The 25,294-nt window shown below is 35.3% G+C and overlaps 1 protein-coding gene across 1 annotated transcript; it reads left to right on the top strand.

Moving 5' to 3' along the window:
• Positions 1-21,428: 21,428 nt before the first annotated feature.
• On the top strand, positions 21,429-22,874 carry LOC308639539 (DDB1- and CUL4-associated factor 12-like protein 2; the record flags this gene model as incomplete). The annotated part of the gene is made up of 1 exon (XM_081277748.1): positions 21,429-22,874. One exon carries the CDS (start codon positions 21,429-21,431, stop codon positions 22,872-22,874), a length of 1,446 nt encoding a protein of 481 aa, XP_081133874.1.
• Between the last annotated feature and the right edge of the window lie 2,420 nt (positions 22,875-25,294).

The raw sequence follows: 25,294 nt of genomic DNA, 5'->3' as shown, positions 1-25,294 counted from the left end.
ACAACCCCAGCTCTTGGCTTTATTTCTTGAGCTTTAGTAGTCCTAAGGAAGTTGGTGCCTTCACTGATATGTTGGTTTGTTTACCCAGGTTTTCTTCCAGCAGTTGCAGTGTTTCTGGCCTAATGCGTAGGTCTTTGATCCACGTTGAATTAATTTTTGTGATGGGTGAGAGATCAAGATGTAGTTTCATTATTCTATATATAAATCACAGTTTCCACAGTTGCTAGGAGCCACAAGCAAATATACGATGTATGGCACCTTTGGTTGTAAAGTGACGCCAGCTAGCCACTGAGATGATTATGTTAAGATTTACATTCATATGGAAATTGGACTCCCGCTGTTCACCTTGGCCTGCTACCGGACTCATGTTACCAGACTCTTGGGGAGTTCCCATTGGTTGGGGAAGGATAGTAGGAGGAAATTCCGGGGGAGGTCCGGGGACCCTGGGTTCCGGGAGACTCGCGTTCCAACGGTGGGCGCCCGCGTGGGAGGACCGGGTTTAGCTTGGACCGGGTTTAGCTTGCCGGCGCCTACAGAGTCTTGGCGGCTTTTTCAAAATAAACTTTTGTTCCTGCTTGAGTGGCTCGTGATTCTGTGCCCAGCCAAGACTGCGGCACACAGTACCAATTTTTAGGAAAAAAACAAACATTTTTTTTCCCAAAGTTTGTTTTTGACACCTTTGAAAAGGATCACATGACTGTATCTGTGTAGATTTAACTCTGTGTCTTCTGTTCTTTTCCACTGGTTTTCATGATTGGTGCCCATACCATGCTGTCTTTGTAACTATATTTTTGTAGTATATATATATTTTTTTTTTTAATTTTTATTTTGTGTGTGTGGTAATGGGGATTGAACACAGGGTCACTTTACTAATGAGCTACATCCCCAACTTCCCCTTTATAAATGTTGAGATAAGGTCTCAATAAGTTGCAGAGGCTGCTTTCAAAATTGCAATCCTCCTGTTTCACTCTCCTTAGAGTCACTGAAATTATAGGCATGCACCACTGCTCTCAATTCTGTGATAACATTTGAGACCAGGAATTGTGATTCCTCTAGTATCATTTTTATTACTCAGTATTGCTTGGCTATTCTGAGTCTTACACATACTTCCATATGAATTTTAAGACTTGTTTTTTTCTAATCCTGCAAAGAATTTCATTGGTACTCTAATGGAGATCACATTGAATCTGTATAACATTTTGTAGTGTGGCCATTTTGATAATATTAATTTGCCTATCCAAGAATATGGGAAGTTGTTCCATCTTCTGAGGTCTTCTTCAAATTATGTCTTCAGTATTTTATAGTTTCATTGTAGAGGTATTTTACCTCCTTGGGTAGATTTATTCCCAAGCATTTTCTTTATATTTGAGGTTTTTGTGAATGGAATTGTTTTCCTTATTTCTTTTTCAGTAAATTAATTTGATTTTTGAAGGTTGATTTTATGTTCTGCTCCTTTGCTGAATATGTTGTCCCGTAAGTCTTTTAGACTGTGTTAACTTTTTTCACTCTTTCATCTTTCTACTTCTCAGAGTAGACCATTTCAATTGCCATATCTTACCTCCTCAAATCATCTATTCAACCCTGTTAATGAATTTTAAAATTCAGTTATTATAGTTTTCAATTTTTTTGTTACTTTCTATAACATTTCATTTTTGAAAATTTCATTTTGTTCATGTATGATTTTCTTAAATTCCTTTAGCTCTTTGTCCATTTTTTATGCATTTAAGACAGTTGTTTCAAAGATTTTATCTAATATATATGATGTCCTTTCCACCTAAGAGTTGGTTTCTGTAATTTTTTTTACTTAAATAGGCGATGTTTTCATTTTTATTTGTATGCCTTTAGATTTCAGTTGTTGTCAAAATTGGTCAGTTGATGACCAGCCACTAATCTCTGTGTTTACAAAGTACATCTGCTTAGAAAATATTCTACTTATTATCTGGGCAATTTATTGAGCATGCTTGGGATCAGCAAACATTTAAAGTGTTCTCAGATTTTTTTAGTAGCATCTGGCCTTGGCTTGTGTAAAAGCTTAGTGATTCTCTCATATAGAGAGCTGCTTTGGAATGTCTTACCTTCCCAGAGTATTATTCAGCTTCTCCTTGTGTCCTTAGTTTGTCTGTTTTATGCATCTATCCATAATTTCTTTTTGTGTGTCTGTAGTTCCCCTACAATTTTTAAGTTTGTACATGCTGCTTTCTCTCTTTTCCAGACTACGTCTGAGTTAGACTAGTTTTTAGGCAGCTTCCAGAAAATTTTGAATATTGAAAATAAAGTCTATTTTGCTTCTTCCAAGTTAGAAAGGAGAATTGGGAACGGGGCTGCTATATAATGGTGAAAACATTCAAATGTACATGGTCATTTGAATGTTTTCACCATTAATCTCTCACTCCAGGCATCTGGATTTTAGTTTTCTAGCAACCTTTCTAAACAACACCAAAGTGCTTTTCCCTGCCTGAACTCCAATTTAAGTAAATCAGGCCAGTCACTCAGGCAGCCCCAAATTACATTGCTTCACTTCCTCTGGTTTGAGGGAGGAAACTGGAAATAACTACTGCCTCCTCTACACCAAGACTATGAAACATTGGGATGTTAGAGCAATTGTGAGTAAAATCATTAGGAAATATCCTGCCATTTGAATCCTGCTTTTTCTTCTGGGCATACACTTCATTGCTATAGATTTTAGACATTTTTTGTAGAATGCCTATAATTTTCTTTTGACAGTCTGTATTATTTGTCCTCCTGTCTTAATGTTTCCATGGAGAAAAAAAAAAAGCATAGCATTTCCTGGTTCACTCTTTGGCTGATGTCATCTCTGAATCATTGATTTTTAAACATACTCAATATAATAAGTTTTACTGCATTGATTCTGATTTGTTTGTTTTTTAAGTTTTCAAAAGATATTTTTGAATCTTGCTATACTTGAGAGGATTCATTATCAACATTAGTCCTTTACCAACATCAGATGGTTTATTTTATAGTTTGTACTCATTTTATCTTATTGTATACCTAACCTTTTTCATACTTTTCCCAATCACTCCAATAGAATTTTCAAAGAGGGATCTATTGTCCATCATTGATTTCTGTTTTAGTCAGTTTTTTTTTTATTCTGTGACTGAAAGGCCTGACCAGAACAACTGTAGACAAGGAAAGGTTTATTTAGGGGCTCATGGTTTCAGAGGACTCAGCCAAGAAGAGGCTGTCTCCATTTCTTGGGGCTCAAGGTGAGGCAGGAAATCATGGCAGAAGAGTGTGGCCAAAGGAAGCATGAAGATCAGAAATCAGAGAAAGTGATTCCATTTGCCAGATGAAAATATATACCCCAAAGCCATGCCCCCCAATGCCCTACCTCCTCTAGCCACATCCCACCTGTCTTCAGCCACCACCCAGTTAATCCCATCAGGTGACTAAATCACTGATTGGATTAAGGATCTCACAGCCCAATCATTTCTTCTCTGAACCTTCTTGCATATTGTCTCACACATGAGCTTTTGAGGGATACCTCACATCCAAACCATAACAATAGCTCTGTGCTGTGATCCTCCCCTTTGTTGAATAGATATATTTCCTCATTAAAAGAATATCAAATATATGTGAATTTGTTAGAGAAGCCCATGTAATTATATTACATATGTGGTTACTCTCCAGACTAAATTCAAGGCATGCTTACATTGATAATTCAGCAGCACATGAGCTGGCTCAGTACTTATATACCTTTCTCATGTACAGAAGAAAAAGAAAATTATGGATCAAGTTATACCTCCTAGAAAGTTAGTGTTTATCCCTCAGAGGATAAACTATTGTTCAAATCATCCTACTACATTCATCCATATTTTTAGGGTCTATATTCATGTAATCAAATAGATTAAATCAATTTGCCTTTTGAACTCACCATTAACATAAATGTAGCACAAGTTTACCATCTTAGTTCATAAGAAAGAATATATGCAAAACTTCTCTCCATATTTTCACTCTCCTATTGTCTAGAAAAGACTTTCCTATATTCTGTGTTCTCCTTTGGCATGCTTGTAAATTCCTCAGAATTTTAGTGCTATCTCCTATTTTTTCATATAGACTTAATATCCCCAGATCTACTGTACTTTCACTAGGAATAATTTTGCAAAGATATTAGATAGTATACAAATAAATATAAAATAAATCTTATACATATGATTTAGTTCATTTAAATTTAATAATTTGGGGTTCTCTCCTACATATGGGTGCCATCTTAAGAGTTTTTTTTTTCTTTCTCAAGTTATGGAATGTGGCTAGCTATGGTTATGGATTATTCTGAACCTTGGAAAACTTGATATGTTCTGCAATTATTCTCTTATACTTCATTATTAATCTCAAATCTAAAAATAAATATTTTTCTGCAAGATTCCTGGCCATTGGCAGCATATTGTCTAATTGAGATCCAGTGCTCAACTTGTCAAATCTAAGTATTTCAACCCTGCTAGAGTGAGTTTTAGTTTGGGCTAAATTACACTATCGATTTAGTAATTTGGTTTTAATTAGTTATATTCACTTAATTGTTTCTAGGTCTGTCATGACATTTAAAAATGGGGTGGTGGAAATTTATTTCACACTCTGAAGGCTTTCATGTGTCTTTTTTTAAAATTCATCACTTCTACTCTGAAACTTTGTGTAGAAGCATCAGTCAAATGAGTCTTTTACAATTGATTTTTGCATGTAAGTTTGTTTTAAAGAGTGAGTGCCTTCAAAAAGTTCTTTAACAACAGACATAAAAGCTGTCATGTGCTACAGTGTTAGAATAGAGTCTGTTCAATTGTGTATAAGAATCTGTTTTCTAGATATTTAAATGCCACTAATGATGAATGAGCTGTATTTCAATTATTATGCCTTTGTCCTTCATATAATAATTATACCTCTTATTGCCATCTCAATTATTATTCATGTATGTGAGATGGTGAATATTAAAAATATAAAATTTATCCAGGCATGGTGGCACATACCTGTAATCCTAATAACTTGAGATGCTCAAATAGGAGAATCACAAATTCAAGGCCATCCTTGGCAATTTAGAGAAAACTTGTCTCAAAATAAAAAGTAAAAAATGGCTGGTGATATAGCACAATAGTAAAGTGTTCCTGGGATCAGAGCATATATGTATTTAATAATAATACATAAATACATACTCCCTGTCACCTGCCTTAGATTTTTTTTATTCACTGAGAGAATCACAAATGTCATTCAATTCAGCTTTCTTCTTCCTTGTGTTCATTTTTGCTGGCCCTTATAATAGGATTATTTTATCCAAACTCTCAGAATCTATAGTCAAAATCCCACACGGGATAAGTTTTAAGAACACAAAACAGGACTAACAGAAGCTGATAATATGCAAAATATGTTATGTGGATAAGTGTTTAATATTACAAGTTTTGGGAAACATTGACTAAAGTAAAATGGACATTATATGTACAAAACACCTCAGAGAGTAAAGTCAGGTATCATGTGATTGGAATTTCTCTGCAGGAAATACAGTGTGCACCTATCAACCAAAGACATTTCACTTTGCAACATCTACTTTATTTTTAGCAAAGTGTTTTGTGAGTGATTATTCATAATATGTTTTAGAAAAATCTAACACAAAAAAATTGGGGTGCATGTTATAAAATTATGACTGAATATTTGCCCCTTACACACCCCAAATCATTATGCTGAACCCCTCTCAATGTGATAGTATTAGGATATGGGATTTGGGAGGTAATTAGGTATAAGTGAGGCCATGAGAGTGAAACACCATGATAGGATTAGTGCTCTGATTGAAAGAGTAAGGGAAATTAGTTTCTTCTCTCTACCATGTGAGGATCCAGATAGGCCACCTTCTTGTTGCCAGGAAAAGCCCCTTCCCTCAAATCTGATTTTGTTGGCACACTGATCTCAGCCTTCCAACCTGCAGAAAAATGAGAAATTTCTGTTGCTTAAGCTATTCAATTAGAGGTATTTGTGTGTGTGTTTGTGTGTGTGTGTGTGTGTGTGTGTGTGTGTGTGGGGGGGGGGTAGTCCAAACTAAGACTGTGCACTAGCAGAAATTGAGACAGAATGAATGTAGTGTTCACTCTGAAACTTAATAGCAGTTAACAATATCTCAGTCATCTTATTTGTAGAGTAGGATCATTGCAAGAGTTTTATATATGTGGCTTACATGGAGCTACAAATAATATCTATTGTTAAGATTATTATTTCTTATTACAGGTATCTCTCAAACTTAGAATTTCAAATAAATTGACAACATATAAAATTGTGAATTCAACTACTCAAACTGGAATATTCTGGTCAAAATACAATATTCTCCTTAGGCCTTTGTGGGAGGGCAATTATTGATAAACTACTGCTGTTAAAAAGATGCCCAGGCCAGGTACAGTGGTGCATGTCTATAATCCCAGCAGCTGGTTTTGAAGTAGGAGGATCACAAGTTCAAAGCCAGCCTCAGCAATTTAGTAAACCCGAAGCAACACTGAAAGATCCTGTCTCTAAATAAAATTAAAAAATTAAAGACTGGCTGGGGATTTGGATTAGGGGTTAAACAACCCTGGGTTCAATTTCTGATATAAAAAAATAGTATCCAATATTTTTAATCTTGGGGCTTCCAGTGGGGGTTTTACATTGCTTAAGTATATCAACATCTAGCAATAAGCTTAAGTAAGAACTTGTTTTCCTGAGTTTACGGATTTTTAACAAACTTTTGAAACTCAGAGGGTCCATCTGGACCAAGGAATGTGTTGGATGCATTAGATAGATACAAAATGAACTCTTAACACACAAAGAAATTTTCAGGCCTTGAAGCCCAAGGACTATTTGTGGAGTATAAATGTAATTTTTGTATTCATAGTTCATTTGAATTACCTTCAAAATACCTTTTTTATTCCAAATTAAAAAAATAATGCTTTTATTCCAATTTATACTTTTTCCTAGAGAACTATATTTATATATAATCATTTTGTTTTAGAAAAATTATGAAAATTTTTTCAGATCCAGATAATTATATTGCTTTGTATATTTGCTTTGAAAGGTCTACCTAAGGACTTAGCCTAGTATTTTGTTTTGTTTTGTTTTGTTTTTTGTATTGGGGATTGAACCCAGGGGGGCTTAACTTCTAGGCCACACCCCTAGCCCTTTTTTGTATTTTTAAAAAAAATTATAGACAAGGTTTTACTGAGTTGCTTAGGGCCTTTTTAAGCTGCTGAGGCTGATGAGTATAGTACTTAATTGTAAGAAATAAATACCTCAATACTGAATTGTTTAGACATTCATTAGGCTGACATATCATGATTTAAACATTATCCTACAATATAGCTTTCCTTTAAAAAATAATTATTTAAAAATCTGGTCTTAAATGTTAAGAGAATTTGTGCTTAGTGTGGTGATTTTTTTTTTTTAGTTATAGGTGGACACAATGTTTTTATTTTAATTTATGTGGTGCTGAGGACTGAACCCAGTACCTCACATGTGCTAGGTGAGCACTCTGCCTCTGAGCCACAGCCCCAGCCCTTTTTTGCTTTAATAAATAAATAGGATAATGTTTCTGACCTCAGATACTATATAACTCCCTATTTTTATGTTTTTATATGTAGGCAATATCCTATTGAAAGACAGAGTATGTAGTGTTTTGTTTCTTTATTATAACTTACATAATTGCATGCAATCCCTATCAGTGCTTCTTTTTTCACACATATATATTTATATGTTTGTGGAGGTGGAGAGAGAGAGATTCCTGCTTCTTATTTCCAATTCTTTTCTCCATATCATTCAGCTATGAAGATAATTAGGTTATCTTCAATTAAGAAGTTAATTTTGGGGGCTGGGGTTGTAGCCCAGTGGTAGCACAAGTGAGACCCTGGGTTTGATGCTCAGCACCACAGAAAAATAAATAAATCAATTAAAGATATTATGTGCAACTACAATTAAAAAATAAATATAAAATACTTCTAACATGTTCTCTCAGTTTTCAGTGGAATACAGTGTTTACAGGACATTTAGACAAGGATTGATGGACAAACATACATGCAGTCACATGAAATTTAAAAGGACTGAACTACAACACACACTAAATACCAGTCTATTTCTCTAAAATATGGTATAATAGATTACAAAAGTTGTAAATAATTATCTTGAGATTTTAGGAAAAGTATAGCAACTAAGAATATTTTTATGCACCTATAAGCAATAATTTTGGTTCATCTTGGTAAATTTATTGTGATAATTTACAGTTGATTAATTTAACTCCATGTGCCACATTTCCCCAAAATTAGTTTTCGAGATTCTATTCTTGAGTGGTTATAGCAAATGCATATTCAGTTCTGAGTGTCATTTATTACATAAAATTACTGAAAGAGAATCTCATGGTCCTAGTTCAGTTGTTGACCTAGGATACAGTTGCCTATTTTTCATGGATTGACTTATATTTCTCCTGTGGCTCCACTCATTCATGAACTGGGACTAGGAATACAGAGCAATAGGACATAAAACATGACCCAAAAATGTCTTCTAGAAGGAAAAGTGATACATGGCAGTCAGTTTTCCATCAGCCACGCTTTGGGAAGACAGGCGCCATGCACATTTCCCATTCTCCTTTTTTTCATCATAATTTAGAAGTCAACAACCAGGAATAAAGTATATCTTGATATGTTTTGGTCCTATAATTATGAGCTAGGAGTTAGGGAAAGAGGAAGCAAATTAATATTGAAAATATTACATATTATCCTTTGATTCTTCCACATTTGAAACTATGCATTTTGCTTTATTTTACATTAAAAAAAATAATTGTGAAATACTTGACATTTCCAAGAAAACTCTCAGCAAGGAGAACCAGCCACCTAGATAAAGAATTCAATATATCTTAAGTTTATCCTAATACTTTTCAGCAGCTGGTTCAAGATTTTTAGCTGAGGTGTACATTTAGCATTTTATTCCTATGTTCTACCTTAAAAACAAAAGCAGTTCTTTTTATTCTTCAAAGAAATAAACCAACACCTCACCATATCACTTGTTTTTATAAGCAAAAATACAGTACAAAATGCATATTTTATCCTGTGTATGGCCTTTGGAAGTAAGCCAACCCACATTTCAATCTCAGTTCTTCTGCTGTAGCTCTGTGAATTTGCTGAGTTGTTTTAAACTTCCTATACCTCTGTTTCCTAATATATTTAAGGGGAGAAAAAATACATTTCTCCAGGCTTGTGATATTTAGTTAAATCATTTATATTAAGGACTTTGGCACACTATTTGCATTATTAATAATAACTCAATAAATGATAGTTCATGAGACCACATCTCAAAAATAGTGAGATAATTCACTGAGCTATCAAAGAAAATATTAGGCATTTAATTTGTATATTACTGAATTTTAGTTTAAAATTACATTTATATACATATAACACATGAAAAAATTTAAATAAACAGAAATTTAATCAAATTATATATGCAGAATTTTGTGGGATTTATATTATGTCACATTTTGCTCACCTCACCTCTTTCTCTCTCCTCCCCCCAATTCAGTTCTTTTCTGCACAACTGACAAACATATTCCTGGTATAGATCAGTATCAATTACTAATGTTCATAGCTGCAAATGAGAGAACACCCACTTAATAGTGTCTTAGGAAAGAAATAATTAAATTATCTTACTCAACAAGGGGGTGAATCAGGCATTTTTAGAATTGCTTCATCAGTTCAATGGCATTAGAATGCCATGTGAACATCTCTTTTTTTCCTCATTTTGGTGAGATGGCTGCAACAATTCCAGCCATCAAACTCTCACCTGACAGTATTATAAGAAGAAGAATTGAAAAAAGAAAATAAAGTTTTTTCAATCAGTCTTCTTGCATATGTGTATATACACATAGGACTTTGGTCAGTGTGTTTCTAAAACTGGTATTACATTATACAAACTTTGCATTTCTCACTTAGCAACACATACCAGAAATATAACTGAAACAACTACCATAGCTCAAATATATACTTAAATAGCTGTTTGATATTATATATTGAGACTTTACTATAACTTATACAATCTGTCTCCATTTGGGGACATTCACTTTAATTCTAGGTATTTTCCCCTTTGAATAGTTCTGCAATAAGTATCCTTGCACACAATGTTTTCTACACTGGTGGTTTTATTTTATTGAGTAAATTCCTAGATGTGAGATTGCTGAGTTGAAGATTATATAAAAATACACCACAGTGAATCTCAACATCATGTACATCCACAAGTCTGGGATCCTAATTATAATAAGATATATTCCATGTTTGTATAAACATATCAAAATAAATTCTACTGTCTTTAGAACTAAAATAACAAATAAAAATAAGAAAAAGAATTTTAAAATGTATTTTTAACTTGAGCAGATGGACCAAAATAGTTATATAATACCTTACATTTCCATCAGCAATGTCTGAGAGTTCTTTTATTCTTGTATCTTTTTCAGCAACAGATGTTATCATTTTATGTATTTTGTAAGTCTTATGGATAAACTGGTATCTTTTTAAAATTTAATTTGTATTTCTCTGTGGGTAAATAAGAATAGTGTTCATGTGTTTGTTGGTGAACTATTTATATACTCTATACCTTTTTTTCTATTAGAATGAATTTTTTCTTGTCAGTATATAAGAGTTATTGATATATTACACATATCAACCCTTTGTTGGGCATCTGTATTGAAATATCTCCCCAGACATTTGTTTAGTGATCATTATTTATGTTGATTTTTATGTTTTATATAGTACAAAATACAAAATGAATAGAGTTATCCCTGTCACTTAGATTGAATATAATTGTATATCTACTTTTTTAGATTTTATGCCATTTTTGCTTTATCTTAATTATATGCATTAACTTAAATTATACTTACCTACAGTAATGAATCAGGATAGAAAAGATATCAGTTCTCTCTAGTGGGACTCCCCAAAAGCAGAGTTGGTTATAGACTCTTACATATATTTGACCAGGAAAGGCAAGTAGTTTGAATGTATGGTGAAGGTAATTCTGTTCAGTTTGACATGTTTCCAGAGTCCTCTTCTATTACACACTATTGGTGCCTTGCCCAGATATCCTTTACTAGCTGGTTCACCTATCCCTCAGTTGTCCAGAGTATAGTCCCTGTTAACATGTCAATAGATCACAGCTGCATACTTCTCCTGAAAATTGTTCTGGGATTAAGGGAAGCACCTCATAAGAGAATGAATGGAATGCCAAGCCCTCCCTAAGGCAGAGAGGGGAATGGAAATTGTATAAGAGGCTGACAGGTACTTGCCTCTGGGCAGGACAATATTTGTGGTATCATACACTCTATCTCCCCAAGGAAACAGAGTCAAGCTTGATGAACCCAAGTTAGTGCACTGTTTCTTTCCTTGCCCCACCTTACTTCCCTCATTCTTTTTTATAAGTCTTACCAAAGAACACTTTCTAAACAAATCACATGTAGAATTTTCCTATTTAGCAAATAAAAACAATACACATCCATTTAAATTTGAGTTCCCAGCAAACTAGAAATAATTTTTAAGATCAATGTGTCCTGTATAATATTTGGGATACAGGTATACTATAAAATTAATCACTGTTTATCTGAAATTCAATTTTAACTGGACACCTTATATTTTTATCTAGCAACTTTAATTCACTTGTGTAGGAATTTCTATCTTGGACTTTGCCTCTAAGGAATCAAACTTAAGTCACTGCTGATTAGTGCCTATGTTTAACATTTTTTTCACATTTGAAAAAAGAAGATTCACAAATATTTAATCTACAGCTAATAAACCTCACTTTTAAGGTTTGGATTTGTCCCCCAAAAGCTCACATACAAGAAACTGCAAGAAGGTTTGGAGGAAAAATGTTTGAGTTATAGCCTTAACCTAATCAGTGAATCAATCCATGATGGGATTAACTGGATGGTCACTGGAGGCAGGTGGGGTGAGGTTGGACACAGTGGTTCATTGGGGGCATGGCTGTGGGGTATATATTTGGTAACTGGAGAGTAGAGTCTCTACCTCTTCCCCTGATCATCATGTGAGCTGCTTCCTTCTGCCATCCTCACTCTTCCACCATGATGTTCTCCTTCACCTCTAGACCCGGGAATGGAGCCGGCCTTATATGGACTAAGACCTCTAAAACCGTGAGCACTCAAATAAGCTTTTCCTCCTTTAAAACTGTTCCTGGCTTGTCTTTTAGTCATAGCCATGAAAAAGCTGACTAAAACACTCACTACATCCACATAAATGTCAGGTACTATGTTAGAGAAGAAGCCATCGGTCAGAAGGTTGGACAATTGAACTTTCAGCCTATTTTCATATATTGAACATTACATAAAAGTGCAGGTCATTGATGAAGACCTTTATATATTAAGATATTTACAATAAGTTTTACAGAAAAGCAATTATTCTAAATTTGCTGACCTTTTCTTTAATGGCAACAAATTTTAAAAGTAACCAAAATGTAATAATAAAACCCACAATTTTTCCTTCATGACAATGTTGGTAATTTACTGATGAGTGAAAAGAAATTTACTCATTTTGAAAAAAAAATCTTAGGTAAAGAAGATTTTGAAAATAAATATTTCCATTTTTTATCTTTATGTGATTTTACTCCTGAATGCAACTAAAGTGTATAACTTGGAAAAATAAAATTGTCATATTGACATATTTAAAAAAAATAAAAACTTTGGAAACAGTATTTCTAACCCATTAAAAAAAAATCTTCCAAATGAAGAGCTTCAGTAGATACCAATTCATTTGTGAAAATACAAATTGTAGTGATGCTGCATTAATTAGCAGGAATGATTGATAGGGTTCAAAGAAGTTGAAAATTTAAGGGATGTATTTTTATTTTTTAAATTTATGCATAATTTGTGACTGGGATTAAAATGTGTGTAATGATTAACACAATTCAAACAATAATCAGCAACTTCTAATTAGATCTATATAACTCCATCAAGTATCTTTTTTGTGCTATGATAGCCACTTAATTCAGATATGGGAAAAGTAACTAAAAAATTTAAAACTGAATATAAAACCAAATCTTTTAAGTGGCTATATCACCAGATATTAGCTGAATTTTAAAACGATAATGAAGATTTTAAAACAAATCAACATTTTTTAAGGTCAAAGATGTATCTTGAACCATAAATTGAAAGAACGTATTTATAATGCAATTTATTTCATTAATTCATTAAATTTATATTTGTGTGTGTGTTCAAGAATGTATAAAATACCTTAGTATAGTAATGTGTATCATATTAACTGAAATAAATCAAGTATGTTTGCTTGGAATTTATATGTTTTTGTAGAAGAGTTGTCTCTCCTTGTGAGTTCTGTGAAAATTTAAACCTCTGTCTAAATCCCTCATTGGGTCCTATTAAAGAGGCAACTGCATATCAAGTTCAGCGCACTACCCCTACATGGCTTGTTATAAATATGGACTACTCACTGTTTAAGGAATACCAGCACCTTATTAAAGTTAGCTTGCAGCCTCCTGTAAAGGTAAATATGCTGTTTCTACTTAGATGCCTGTGAGTTGTATATGGCAAAGTGAGGAATGTCAAGGAGAGAAAGAGGCATCTTTCTAAACTGTAATTTTCTCTTAACACTCACGTCAAAAGGTAAAACTTCAAAAGGTAAAACTTTTACCAAGTCAAAAGGTAAAACTTCAAAACTGGAAGCAGAGAGTCCATTGACAAATGGGTACTTGCAATTTCATTTGAAAAATTTTCTTTCTTGACTATTATTTAATACTTAGGTCTATTATATGGTTTCTTAATGGTTTTAAAATTATTTTTTTAAAAATTTAAATAATTGTAGATTCATATAGAGATCCAATGTGCATTTTATCCAGTTTTAAAAAATATATAATAAAGGATCATGACCAGATATTGTCATTAATAAAATAAATATATATAAAATTTCCCTCACTCCAGTGATATCTGTATTGCCTTTTTATAGACATACCCATTTCCCTCCTACACCCACTCCCCTTTTTGTTCCCTGCAACAACAAATTTGTTCTCCAGTTCTAGAAATCTGTCATTTCAATAATTTTATTTAAATACAGGCTGGGAATATAGTTCAATAATAGAGAGCTTGCTAACATGTGCTAAGTCCTGGGTTCTATACTTTGCAATACACACTCACACACAAAGAAATGCTGTATAAATGGAATCATACAGTGTGCAGTCTCTAAACATTGGCTTTTTGTTTCACGCAACATAGTTCCCTCCATATTTATCTTAGTTGCAGTATGTATAAATATTCTGTTCTCTTTAACTGCTGAGTAGTAGTCCACATATAAATATAACAGCCTTTAACCAGTCATCTGTGGAAGGACATCTGGTTTGTTTCCACATTTTCACCACTACAAATAAAGCTTTTAAAAATATTCATGTGGGGCTGGGGCTGTAGCTCAGTGTGCAGAGTGTTTGCCTAGCACGTGCAAGGCCCTGGGTTCAATCCTCAGCACCACATAAAAATAAACAAATAAAATAAAGGCTTTCTATCCATTTACAACTACAAAATAGCTTTTAAAAAATATTCATGTAGAGGATTTTGTGTGGATGTATGTATTAATTTCTCTAGACTAGATGTTTAGGAGTGCAAATGTATCATTGTCTGATAGACACATGTTTACTTTCCTGAGAAATTGCCAGTTTTTTCTGAGTGGCTATGCCATTTTACATTCTTACCATCAATAAAAACAATGACTCAGTTTGTTCAGATCCTGGCCAGAATTTTGGGAACCTTTTTTTTTAAATTTTAACCATTCTGATAGGAGTGTAATGATATCTTTTTTGGGATTTTAATATTTGCTTTCCTAATAGTTAATTATCTTGAACATCTTTTCAAATTATTAAGTCACCATCTGTACATCCTCTTTAATTAAATGTCTATTCACATATTTTTCCAGCTTTCTAGTTGTATTATTTTGTAATTTACTCTTTTGAAAATGTTAAGAGTTTTCTATATATTCAAGATGATATTTGTCTGATATATGTTTTCTTGTATTTTCTGTCTATAGCTTATAGCAATACACACTCACACACAAACAAATGCTATATAAATGGAATCATACAGTGTGCAGTCTCTAAACATTGGCTTCTTTTCCCATTAACAGGGTCCTTTATAGAACACAAACTCATAGTTTTGGTGAAGTTCAATTGATCAGTTTTTCCTTTTGTGAATCATGCTTTCTATGTCAAGTCTAAAGACTCTACCTAGCCTTCTATCTCAAAGATTTTCTTCTTTTTCCTAAACTTTTTATGATTTTATGTTTTAAATTTGAGTGATCCATTTAGAGATAATTTGAGGTTTATATTGAGGTTCACTTTTTGCTCATACAGTTTCTCGAGCACAGTTTTTGAAAATTTTCCTTCCTATATTAAACTGATTTTATACCTTCATTATCTGTTCTGTTCCATTCATCAGTATATATATATATATATATATATATATATATATATATATATATATATATATCAATCACACCACTAATATTATTCTGTCTTAATTACTGTAGATGGGTAAAAAATTATAATGGGTAGAGTGATTACTCCCATATTATTCAAGATTTCTTTAATTTTTATCAGGCCTGTGCCTTTCCATATAAATTTTGTTCAAGCTTGTCTATATCTCAAAACATATTTTGCTGGAATTTTGAGAAAAATTACATTAAAGCTATAGATCAATTTCAGGATTATTTAAATCATGACTGAGTTTCACCTTACAGTATATAAATGTGGCATTTATTTAGGTCTTAATTGTATTCAATCATTATTCTTTTATAATTTTTTAACATTTGGATTCTGTATATATTTTGGTAAGGTCATATGTAAATATTTCATTTAATTCATGTGATTTTAAATATTATGCTTTTTAATTTATTTCTGTACTACTAGAGTATACAAATAAAGTTGATTTCTACACATTGACCTTGAATTCTATGAATTCTCTTATTCTAGCAACTATCTTTATAGACTTCTTGAGATTTTCTACATAAGCAATAATTCTATCTGGTATTAGAAAAATCTAATTTCTATACTATCTGAAGTCGTTTTATTTCTTTCTTCTTTATTGTCTTATTAGACTGAGTAGAAATCCAGTTATAGTTAAATAAAAGTGGTAAAAGCAGAAACCCTCATCTTATTTTTAATCTTAGAGGTAAAGCATCTATTTGTCACCCTCAGATAGGAGATTTGTTTAAATTTTATATATGTTCTCTTTGTAGTAGAGGAAATTCTTTTCTATTCCCAAGTGGCTGAGAATTTTTATCATCATGGAGGGTGGACTTTGCCAGATAATATTTCTATGTCTGGTGATTTATATTCATGTGATTTTTCTTCTTTCTACTATTGACATGGTAGTTCACAATGCTTCATTTTTGAATGTAGATTCAAAATCTTCAACACTTGGAATATAAATGCAACTTGGTCTTGGTGTACTTTTTTATGGATTGCTGGATTAGATTTGTTGAGTTAATGCCTTCTACTATGGACTGTTATGTCTTCCCCAAAATCATGTATTGAAGCCCTTAACCCCAATGTGACTGCATTCAGAGACAGGGCCTTCTAGGAGGTAATTAAGGCTAAATGAGGTCATAATGGTAGGTTCCTAATCTGATTGAATAGGTGGCCTTATATGAAGAGGAAAAATACTTTCTTTCCACCCTTATATACAAAAAAAAAGAGGTCATGTGAGCACACTGTCAGAGGCAACTATCTATGAGTCAAGAAAAGTCTAAAATAAACCTACATTGTAATAATTTCCAGTCTCCAGAATTGTGAGGAAATAAATTTCTGTTGTTTAAACTACCTAAACTATAGTGTTTGTCATGGCATCCTGAGCAGACTAAGGCACCTCCTTTTCATTTTTCTGAAAAAGATTTATAAAATTAGTTTAAAATCTTTAAAAGTTTGATAAAATTCTGCAGTAAAACTCTCTGTGTATGGATATCATATTTATGGGAAATTCTAAAATATTAATTCAATTTCCTTAATAGTTACAAAAAGATCTAAATTTTCTATTTATAATTGGATAAATTGTAGACGCTTATATTTTTGAGAAATCAGTCCATTTCTTCTAAGTTGTTGAAATCATATGTGTAAAAGTTAATCAAAATATTTCTTTATTATTCCTTTGATGTTTGCATAGTCTATAGTGATGTTTTCAATTTTTTTCTCATTTCTACTGTTTTTGCTAGGGGTTTATCAGTATGACTGAATATTTTTGAAGAATCTACTCTTTTTTTCATTATTTCCAGTTTCCTGGTTTTGATTTAATTAATTTCTACTTTTAATGTTTATTCTTTTCTCCTGCTTGCCTTGGGGTTATTTTGCTCTTAATTTCTTGAAATGAGAACCTAGATTTTGACCGTCGCTTTTTTCTAATGTAAGCATGTTTTGCTATACAGTTCCCTTTCAGCACTGATTTACTTGTGTGTTATACATTTTGATATTTTCTATTTTCATTCTCACTTTCCTTTATGCATTATATTTTTGCTTTTAAGGGTTTCCTCTTTTACCTATGCATTATTTAGAAATTTGTTATTTAGTGTTTGGAAATTTCTCTGCTTTGCTTCTGTCATTATTTTTCTGTTTGATTCCATTATGGTCAGATAATATACTCTATGAATTTAGTACTTAATCTATGTTGAGGTTGTTTTAAGTCCCAGTGTATGATCTATATTTGTGAATATTCTTTGGTCACTTGAGATTTTTGTTTTGTTTCTTTTGGGGGTGGTGTACTGTAGATTTAACTCCTCGGTGTGCTTTACCACTGAGCTACATCCCAACCCTATTTATTTAGTTAATTAGTTATTTTTATTTTGATTTGAATCAGAGTCTTACTTATTTGATGAGGGCCTCGCTAAGTTACTGAGGTTGGCCTCAAACTTGAGATCCTCTGACCCAGCCTCTCAAGTTGCTGGGATTACACACATGTGCCACTACACCCCAATTCTTTGGTCTGTTGAATAAAATATATATTCTGCTCTTGTTGAATGAGATGTATTATATATGTTAATGAGGTCTAGTTTTTTGATGGGTTTCTAAATTTTATATCTATACATATTTTATATAATGTTTTATTCCTCTGGTTTTCCCCTATTGTTATTATACCATTTCTCTGTTTTGGATAGTTTCTTTGGTTTTAGTTTACAGAATTTTATTTTTCACATATGTTAGTGTGGATTTATTTAGAATTGTGCTACTTGAGTTCTTTAATTTCTGTTTATATTCCACTATTTCTTGAGGAACAGAACTAGTTTTGCTTCCTACACCCTTGCTCAGTCTCATTGATGTAGGGTAGGAATGGAAGCTCAGCTCCTCACTGAGCCAATCTGACACTAGTGAAGAGGTTGAGGGTGAAACATAGTGGTAATTAGCTCATTCTCAAATCCTCTCATTAAATCTCATTGATGAGGTCTTGGTAGAGGCTTAACTTACCATTTGAAACACATTGACATTATTCCTAACAGAGAATCAGTGTATAATACCAGCTTTGCCTCAGAGATGATGGAAGATCAGTTGCCCAATTGGCCCCACTGAAATAGTGTGTGGCAAAGTGAGGCAGGGAAGTTTTTCTCTGGTTCTGTTTTCTGGAGTAGGGTATGTATTGCCAAAAAAAGGTTTTGTATTATTAGGCCTCCCTTTTTCAGACCTTTTGTGTTTGGACAACAGACTTTTCTTATAGATGTTACCATTTGTGCTTATTGGGGTTTCTGGGTTGGAGACTTCTTCAGCTTTCTGTTTAGGATCTATAAGACACAATAAGAAAATCAAGGGAACTCCACTCCTGTCTTTGTTCAAATTCTGAGGTCCCAAGTCCATTCATTTCTTTTTTTTTCCTGCTTTCATAGATTCCCTTTACTTGGTAATTAACCTGTCTCCAGAATACTTTAAATTTTGAGAGACAGAGGACATATAAGCAATTCAGACTATTTTATACTGATCAGAGCTGAAAGACTCCCTTTTTATATCTCCATAATATTTTAAACAGTCATGTTCACCACTATGGACATAAGGGCATTGCATTATGACCTAGGGGGGATTAAGTGTGTAAAAAGTGGTCGTTATACCATCATCCCCTAGAACATAGATGCCCTCTCTTTGATTTTGTGTGTCCTGAGGAAGGAAGATACAACACACAAATTTATTTTTCAAAGCCAAATGGTGTTGGAGTCCAAACTGCACACAAATGGCTGGTAGAATTTCTAGCATCCATAACTTTAAGGGTTTCTTCTCTTCTCTGTGGAACCTTCTTAGACTTTTGATGCTTACTTTGTCCCAGGGAAAAGAAGGTAGACATGTTTCTTAGTTTTTGTTTACTATTGATTTCCCCATTGTTCTTTCTACTATAGGATAACATCATAATGATCAACACTGGTCACTAGTTTGTTTAGCTGCTGTTGTTGAAGAACTCTGAGGTGTCCCTTTCAGTAGGAATTACCACTGTTCATAGATGGACACAACATCTCCCAGCTGCTCTTAGTGTTTCTACTCCTGGCAAGCAACTTCTACAGATATTCCATTCCTATATTTGGGATGCTGAGAGGAAGTGTGGCTTATGAACACTATATGACTAGCAGAAATTTTACTCATTTCTCCAAAATATAAGTGCATCAAATATGGATTTACACTATTTTGGTTCACTTAATAATTCATTGTCTTTGGAAAAAAAAATCATATTTTTTCCAAGCTGCAATTTCCTCATCTACAAAATGTGGATCATATTAATAGTGGATTAAAAAGATAATATTTGAAACAGTCCTATAACAATATTTGTTAATATAATAATAAATGATATTGGGAAGAATCATAACTGTGGTGCAGAAAAGTGTAAAGGAGAATGGGGTATGCAGTAACTGAAATGGAATGGCCAGAAGGCCCCATTGTGTATGTGAGTGAAATTACAAAAAGGGCTGGGAAAGGAGGAGAAAAATATCAACAAAAGGTTCAGGGATGGTAGAGGTAGAGAAAGCAGCATGGAAGTAGATCCTACAGTCTTCTCAGATGAGTCAGACAATTAAATTTATCCCTGTATTTACTTGCTCAGCAAACTGGTTTTTAAGGGGGAAGATTGGGGCTTGTGCAGAGTTGATGTCAGCTACCAATCTCTCTGTACAATACAATCTATCAATCAGTGTGTAATTAAAATCTGTGTGTCTGTGCATACTAGGTACGGTCCTGCTACTGGATTGGCTACTCTGAGGTAACATGTGAGGTCCACTGAGACTTTCAAGAGTGAAAATCTGCATTCCACATCTCTACAGTCTCATGGTTTTATACCTATGATGGCCTCCTTCTTCAAAGTGCTTTATGTCCTTTTGTGCATGTGAAAATCATGTTCATCCCTCAAATCCCTTTCCCAAGGCCTAGTGGAGGGGTGATCTGGTCAGGTGCCTTGAGTTTATAGAATTGTCAAAGGGAATGTTTAACTTAAACTGCCAGGAATAGAAAGGGAGGTGCCCATCCACTGAGGTACTGTTCCACTCCACCTCCTTAGGACTGGACGAAAGCAGACACCTCCCCCATCAGCACAGAGCACCAGGTTCTGAAACTGTGACCAACCAAAGGACTATGAAGATCATAGGCAGAATATGAGGGGAAATGATCTTCATTTGGAATGCACTCCTCAGAGATTTCTAGTGCAGGAACTCAGAAACCTTAATTTGAGAATGGGGAATATTTGCTTGAAATTGTTTAATAAGATACCTCACCAGAAGGGCTGAGGAAGGAGGGACAGAAAGGAACTAGCAGGAAGATGGGTAGTATCCCTGCCACTGGCAAACACTCCCTTTGGCTACCAATTTCAATGTCAATCTCAGTTCAAGGTTCTCACAGTATTACACCAAGTGTATATTTGTTTCTTCCCACCGATCATGGTCAAGGCTCATCTAATCCTGTACTTGACTATATTTTAAGTTTCAGATTTTATTCAAGTAAGAATTTTAGGGCTAGTTGGTTGCCCTAAAATGGGCGATGAAACACCATGTATTCTATACTGAGAATTCAGGAGCTATACCCTCCAGCAATCTACTCAGGCCTCTGCTCCACACCCACTTACCCCTTGACCCACAGCCTCCACCTGCAAGCCCAGCACGTGCTATCCAATATCCCCCTCCTCCTCCCTCCCCCACTCTCTCCTCCCCCAGCTTCAGCAGCTTCTCAAGCACTTCCTCCCTTCTCTCGGACTTGGCAGCCGCCTCTCCCCCACACTCCTAGGGTGCTCTGCTCCCTCTGACCAGGAGTTATTTGCCTGGCCCCACCGTTTTTTGTTTGTTTGTTTGTTTGTTGTTGTTGTTTTCTGCGGACAACCTCAGACTCGGTGCCCGGTGGTAGCCGCGATCTCCTGGCCCTTGAAATCCCGAGCTCCCACCTGAAGCGCAAACGCCTCCACCCAAGCCCCCGACGCCCTGCCAGCCACTGCTATGGCCAGTAGGAGTGCCACACACAGCCTCGCCGCCGCCTGCCCGACGGCTACCACGGACTCACGGGGAACAGACAGCAAGAAGCGGGAAGCACCTGCACTCAAGGTTGGTGAGGGGAGCTCTTCCTCTCAGGTTTTGGTGAAGCCAGGGCACAGAGAGGGGCCGCTACAACCTAACAAGCAGAAGCAGCTAGCAACTTCTCGCTCGCTGGTCCATTATTTGAGGGGCCGTGCGGTGAGCACTTGGAGCAGCGCCAGGCTCCTGGGCTTCCAGGGTAAGCTGCACAGCTATACGGTGCTGAGGCTGCCAGAGATACTGACTGAGCGCCAGCTGGCACTGGGCACCCTCAACAAGGTTTTCGCCTCTCAGTGGCTAAACTCCAGGCAGGTGGTGTGTGGCACCAAGTGTAACACGCTCTTTGTGCTGGACGTACAGTCGGGCCAAATCAATCGCATCCCCCTGATGCGGGACATGGTGCCCATTCTGTCCCGGGATCAGCCAACCACTGGCATCCATGCCATTGAACTAAATCCCTCTAAGACGCTTTTGGCTACCGGGGGTGAAAATCCCAACAGCCTGGCGGTCTACCAGCTACCCACCCTGGATCCCTTGTGCCTGGGTGACCGACATGCTCACAAAGACTGGATCTTCTCCATAGCCTGGTTGAGTGATACTGTGGCTGTGAGTGGCTCCCGCGATGGCACCATGGCCCTGTGGCAGGTGGATCCTGACAGAAATGGCAGCATTGCCCTGCAAAACGATGGGAAGTTCCCTGTGTATACCCACATCTATCCAAAGCACATAGAGGCTATCCCCAAGGCCAACAGCAACATAGGTAACCACAGAGTGCGGGCCCTGGCCTTCAGTGGCATGAACCAGGAACTGGGAGCCATGTCCGTGGATGGCTACTTCCACCTGTGGAAAGCTGGAAACACCCTATCCAGGCTGCTGTCCTTCAGGCTGCCCTATGGCCACGAAAGTATGTGCCTAACCTACTGCAATGACTTTTCCCTGTATGTAGTGGGCTCTTATTCTCATGTATCCTTCTTGGATCTGCGCAGAGGCCACCAAAACATTCAGCCCTTGAGTCCCTATGAGTGTGGAACAGGTGTGCGCTCCCTGAGTGTCTACCAGCACATAGTCACTGTGGGCACAGGCCTTGGCTCCCTGCTCTTCTATGACATACGTGCTCAGAAGTTCCTGGAAGAGAGGGCCTCAGCCAGTCTAGACTCCTTTCTGGGACCCACAGGGAGGAAGCTCAAACTCACCTGTGGCAGAGGCTGGCTCAACCATGATGACCTTTGGTTGAATTACTTTGGTGGTGTGGAGGAATTCCCCAATGCCCTCTACACTCATTGCTACAACTGGCCTGAGATGAAGCTTTTTGTGGCTGGGGGACCTCTCCCTTCAGGCCTCCATGGGCACTATGCAGGCCTCTGGAGTTAAGGCCTCATTTGCAAAGTGCATAAATTTACATATCATTTCAGTGTAACCTTCCTTCTTCATGCTGCATTTGTTTTAGTTCTTTCTTTTGTCCTACAGGTGTAATTGTCTCAACTTCAACTAAGGGGAGAGGGGGGAGAGGGAGAGGGGGGAGAGGGAGAGGGGGGGGAGAGAGAGGGGGGGAGAGGGAGAGGGGGGAGAGGGAATAAGGATTTGTCTACATCCTCTTTAGCATTTGTTATTTTTTCCTTTTTGACAGTAGCCATTCTAATTAGGATGAAGTTGAATCTCAAGGTAGTTTTTGACTTACTAATCCTTGATGGCTAAAGTTATTGAAGATATCTTCAATAGCTAAAGATATTTATTTATTTATTTATTTATTTATTTATTTTTGCGAGGGAGAAGGAGAGGAGGCAGAAGGGAGAGAAGGGAGAGGGAGAGAGAATCAAAACTTTAAAGCCAGTTGCTATGGTGCACACCTGTGATCCCAGTGGCTTGGGAGGCTGAGACAGGAGAATAACAAGTGCAAAGCCAGCCTCAGTAACTTAGTGAGCCTTAAGCAACTTAGAGAGGCCCTGTCTCTAAATAAAAATAAAAAGGGCTTGGGATGTGGCTCTGTGGGCAAGTGCCATGGATTCTATTCCTGGTACCAAACCAAAAAAAAAAAAAAAGTTGACCTTTAAGACTTTTCTGCATATTCCTAACATGATGATCTTGACTTTTCATAAAAAAAAGTTTTGTCTAATCCTTAGTTAATATTTTGTCTTTGAGTGATTCACATATTCTCTCTGCATTAAGGTTAACATTCTATCTTTGAGTGATTCACACATTCTCTCTGCATTAAGGATATCCAATGGTGGTTTCACAATTATACAATTATATTTCTTTTCTTTTTTCTTCTTTTATTACTGGTATTAAAATAGTATTGTTTTGGTTATTTTTCATAGCACATATATGGCATATTAAGAATATTTTCTAATAAACAGGATTTTACATTTGTTCCAGAGAGTTAGCTATAGTTTTTGTTTTTGTTTTTTGGTACTAGGGGATTGAACTCAGGGACATTCGACAACTGAGCCACATCCCTAGCCCTATTTTGTATTTTATTTAGAGAAATAGCCTCACTAAGTTGTTTAGTGCCTCACTTTTGCTGAGGCTGGCTTTGAACTCGAAATCCTCCTGTCTAAGCCTCACAAGCTGCTGGGATGGCAGTCATGTGCCACTATACCAGGCATTAGCTGTAGTTTTATAGCATTGTTCCAATTGGAAAATGCATTCCAAGTTCTAGATCACGTACTTTGGGGAAATTTTCATTTGTAAAATGTGGTCAGAGTGTATATTTGTATGTTGTAGGTAAGTGCATTTTTTTTTTTTTTTAGTGGTGCTGGGGGTCAGACTCAAGGTCTCACATATAGGCAAGCACCTACATACCCACCCCTAAGATATTTTTTTTTTAAGTTTTTCTCATATTGCAAAAGTTGTTATTGTATCTTATGTTTGTTTCAAAATCCCAATTGGTTAGGACACTTTGAGAATATTAGTGTTCTGCTTATTTGAATGCTAAAGGTTAATCTGAAAATTGAATCAATGTTTTCTCTTCTTAGCTTTATTTAAGTTTATATGTTCTGTCCTTAAATAGATAAAAGAATGTGTATTTTTCCATGTCTTTCCTTAAAACAGTCAAGACTTGTGAATATATTAGAATTGTTATGGTTTTGGAACATGCATAAAATTTCATGCCTTCATTCAAACCAGGGATTCTGAGTGTAAATATAGAATGTATGGCAGACTGGCCAGAATGTATAAGGATCCAAGGTATAGACAATATTTTTTCCATTGTTATTTTTAATATCAAATGTTATATTTGAGCATACTTGAAATTTCCTAATTTTGTTTACAAGAAAAAAATGCAAAGAAGAAAAAAATGAGCCCATTCAGTTTATTCTGAAAAAATTCCCAATTTGTAAAGTCTAAATTGAGAATTTATTTGTGAATTTCAATGACTCATACCTAAGTGTGGGATAAATATGTTGATATAAAAAGTAGTAATGTTATAATTTTCAGTGTAATAACATGTAATTATAAATAATATTAAAATTTCAAGAAGGGATGCTGGCATTTAAATAGGTTATGTTGAAAAAAAGAACTATGAAGTTCAGAAAAATACAAATAGTGCACTGCTATAAAAACATGTTGGTTTCTCCATATGTGAGAACATGGGAAGTAAAAAGAAGATTGGGCCTTCCTCAACACTGGCCAAGTTGTGCTGACCTTGGATTGGTATTGTGTCGTGTCTCCTTTTCCTTAAATATTTTTGCATTTGTGTTTCCTTTGTGTCTGTATGGTACATGCAGTTCAGTAGCAATCCTGAATAAAAAGAGTTTACAAATCTAAAAATCACCTTTTGTTTATAGAGATAATTT

The sequence above is a fragment of the Spermophilus citellus genome, assembly GCF_964194105.1.
Source record: "Spermophilus citellus genome assembly, chromosome: X".
NCBI lineage: Eukaryota > Metazoa > Chordata > Mammalia > Rodentia > Sciuridae > Spermophilus > Spermophilus citellus.
The sequence above is the reverse complement of the archived record's forward strand: the minus strand, read 5'-3'. Positions and strand labels throughout refer to the sequence as shown.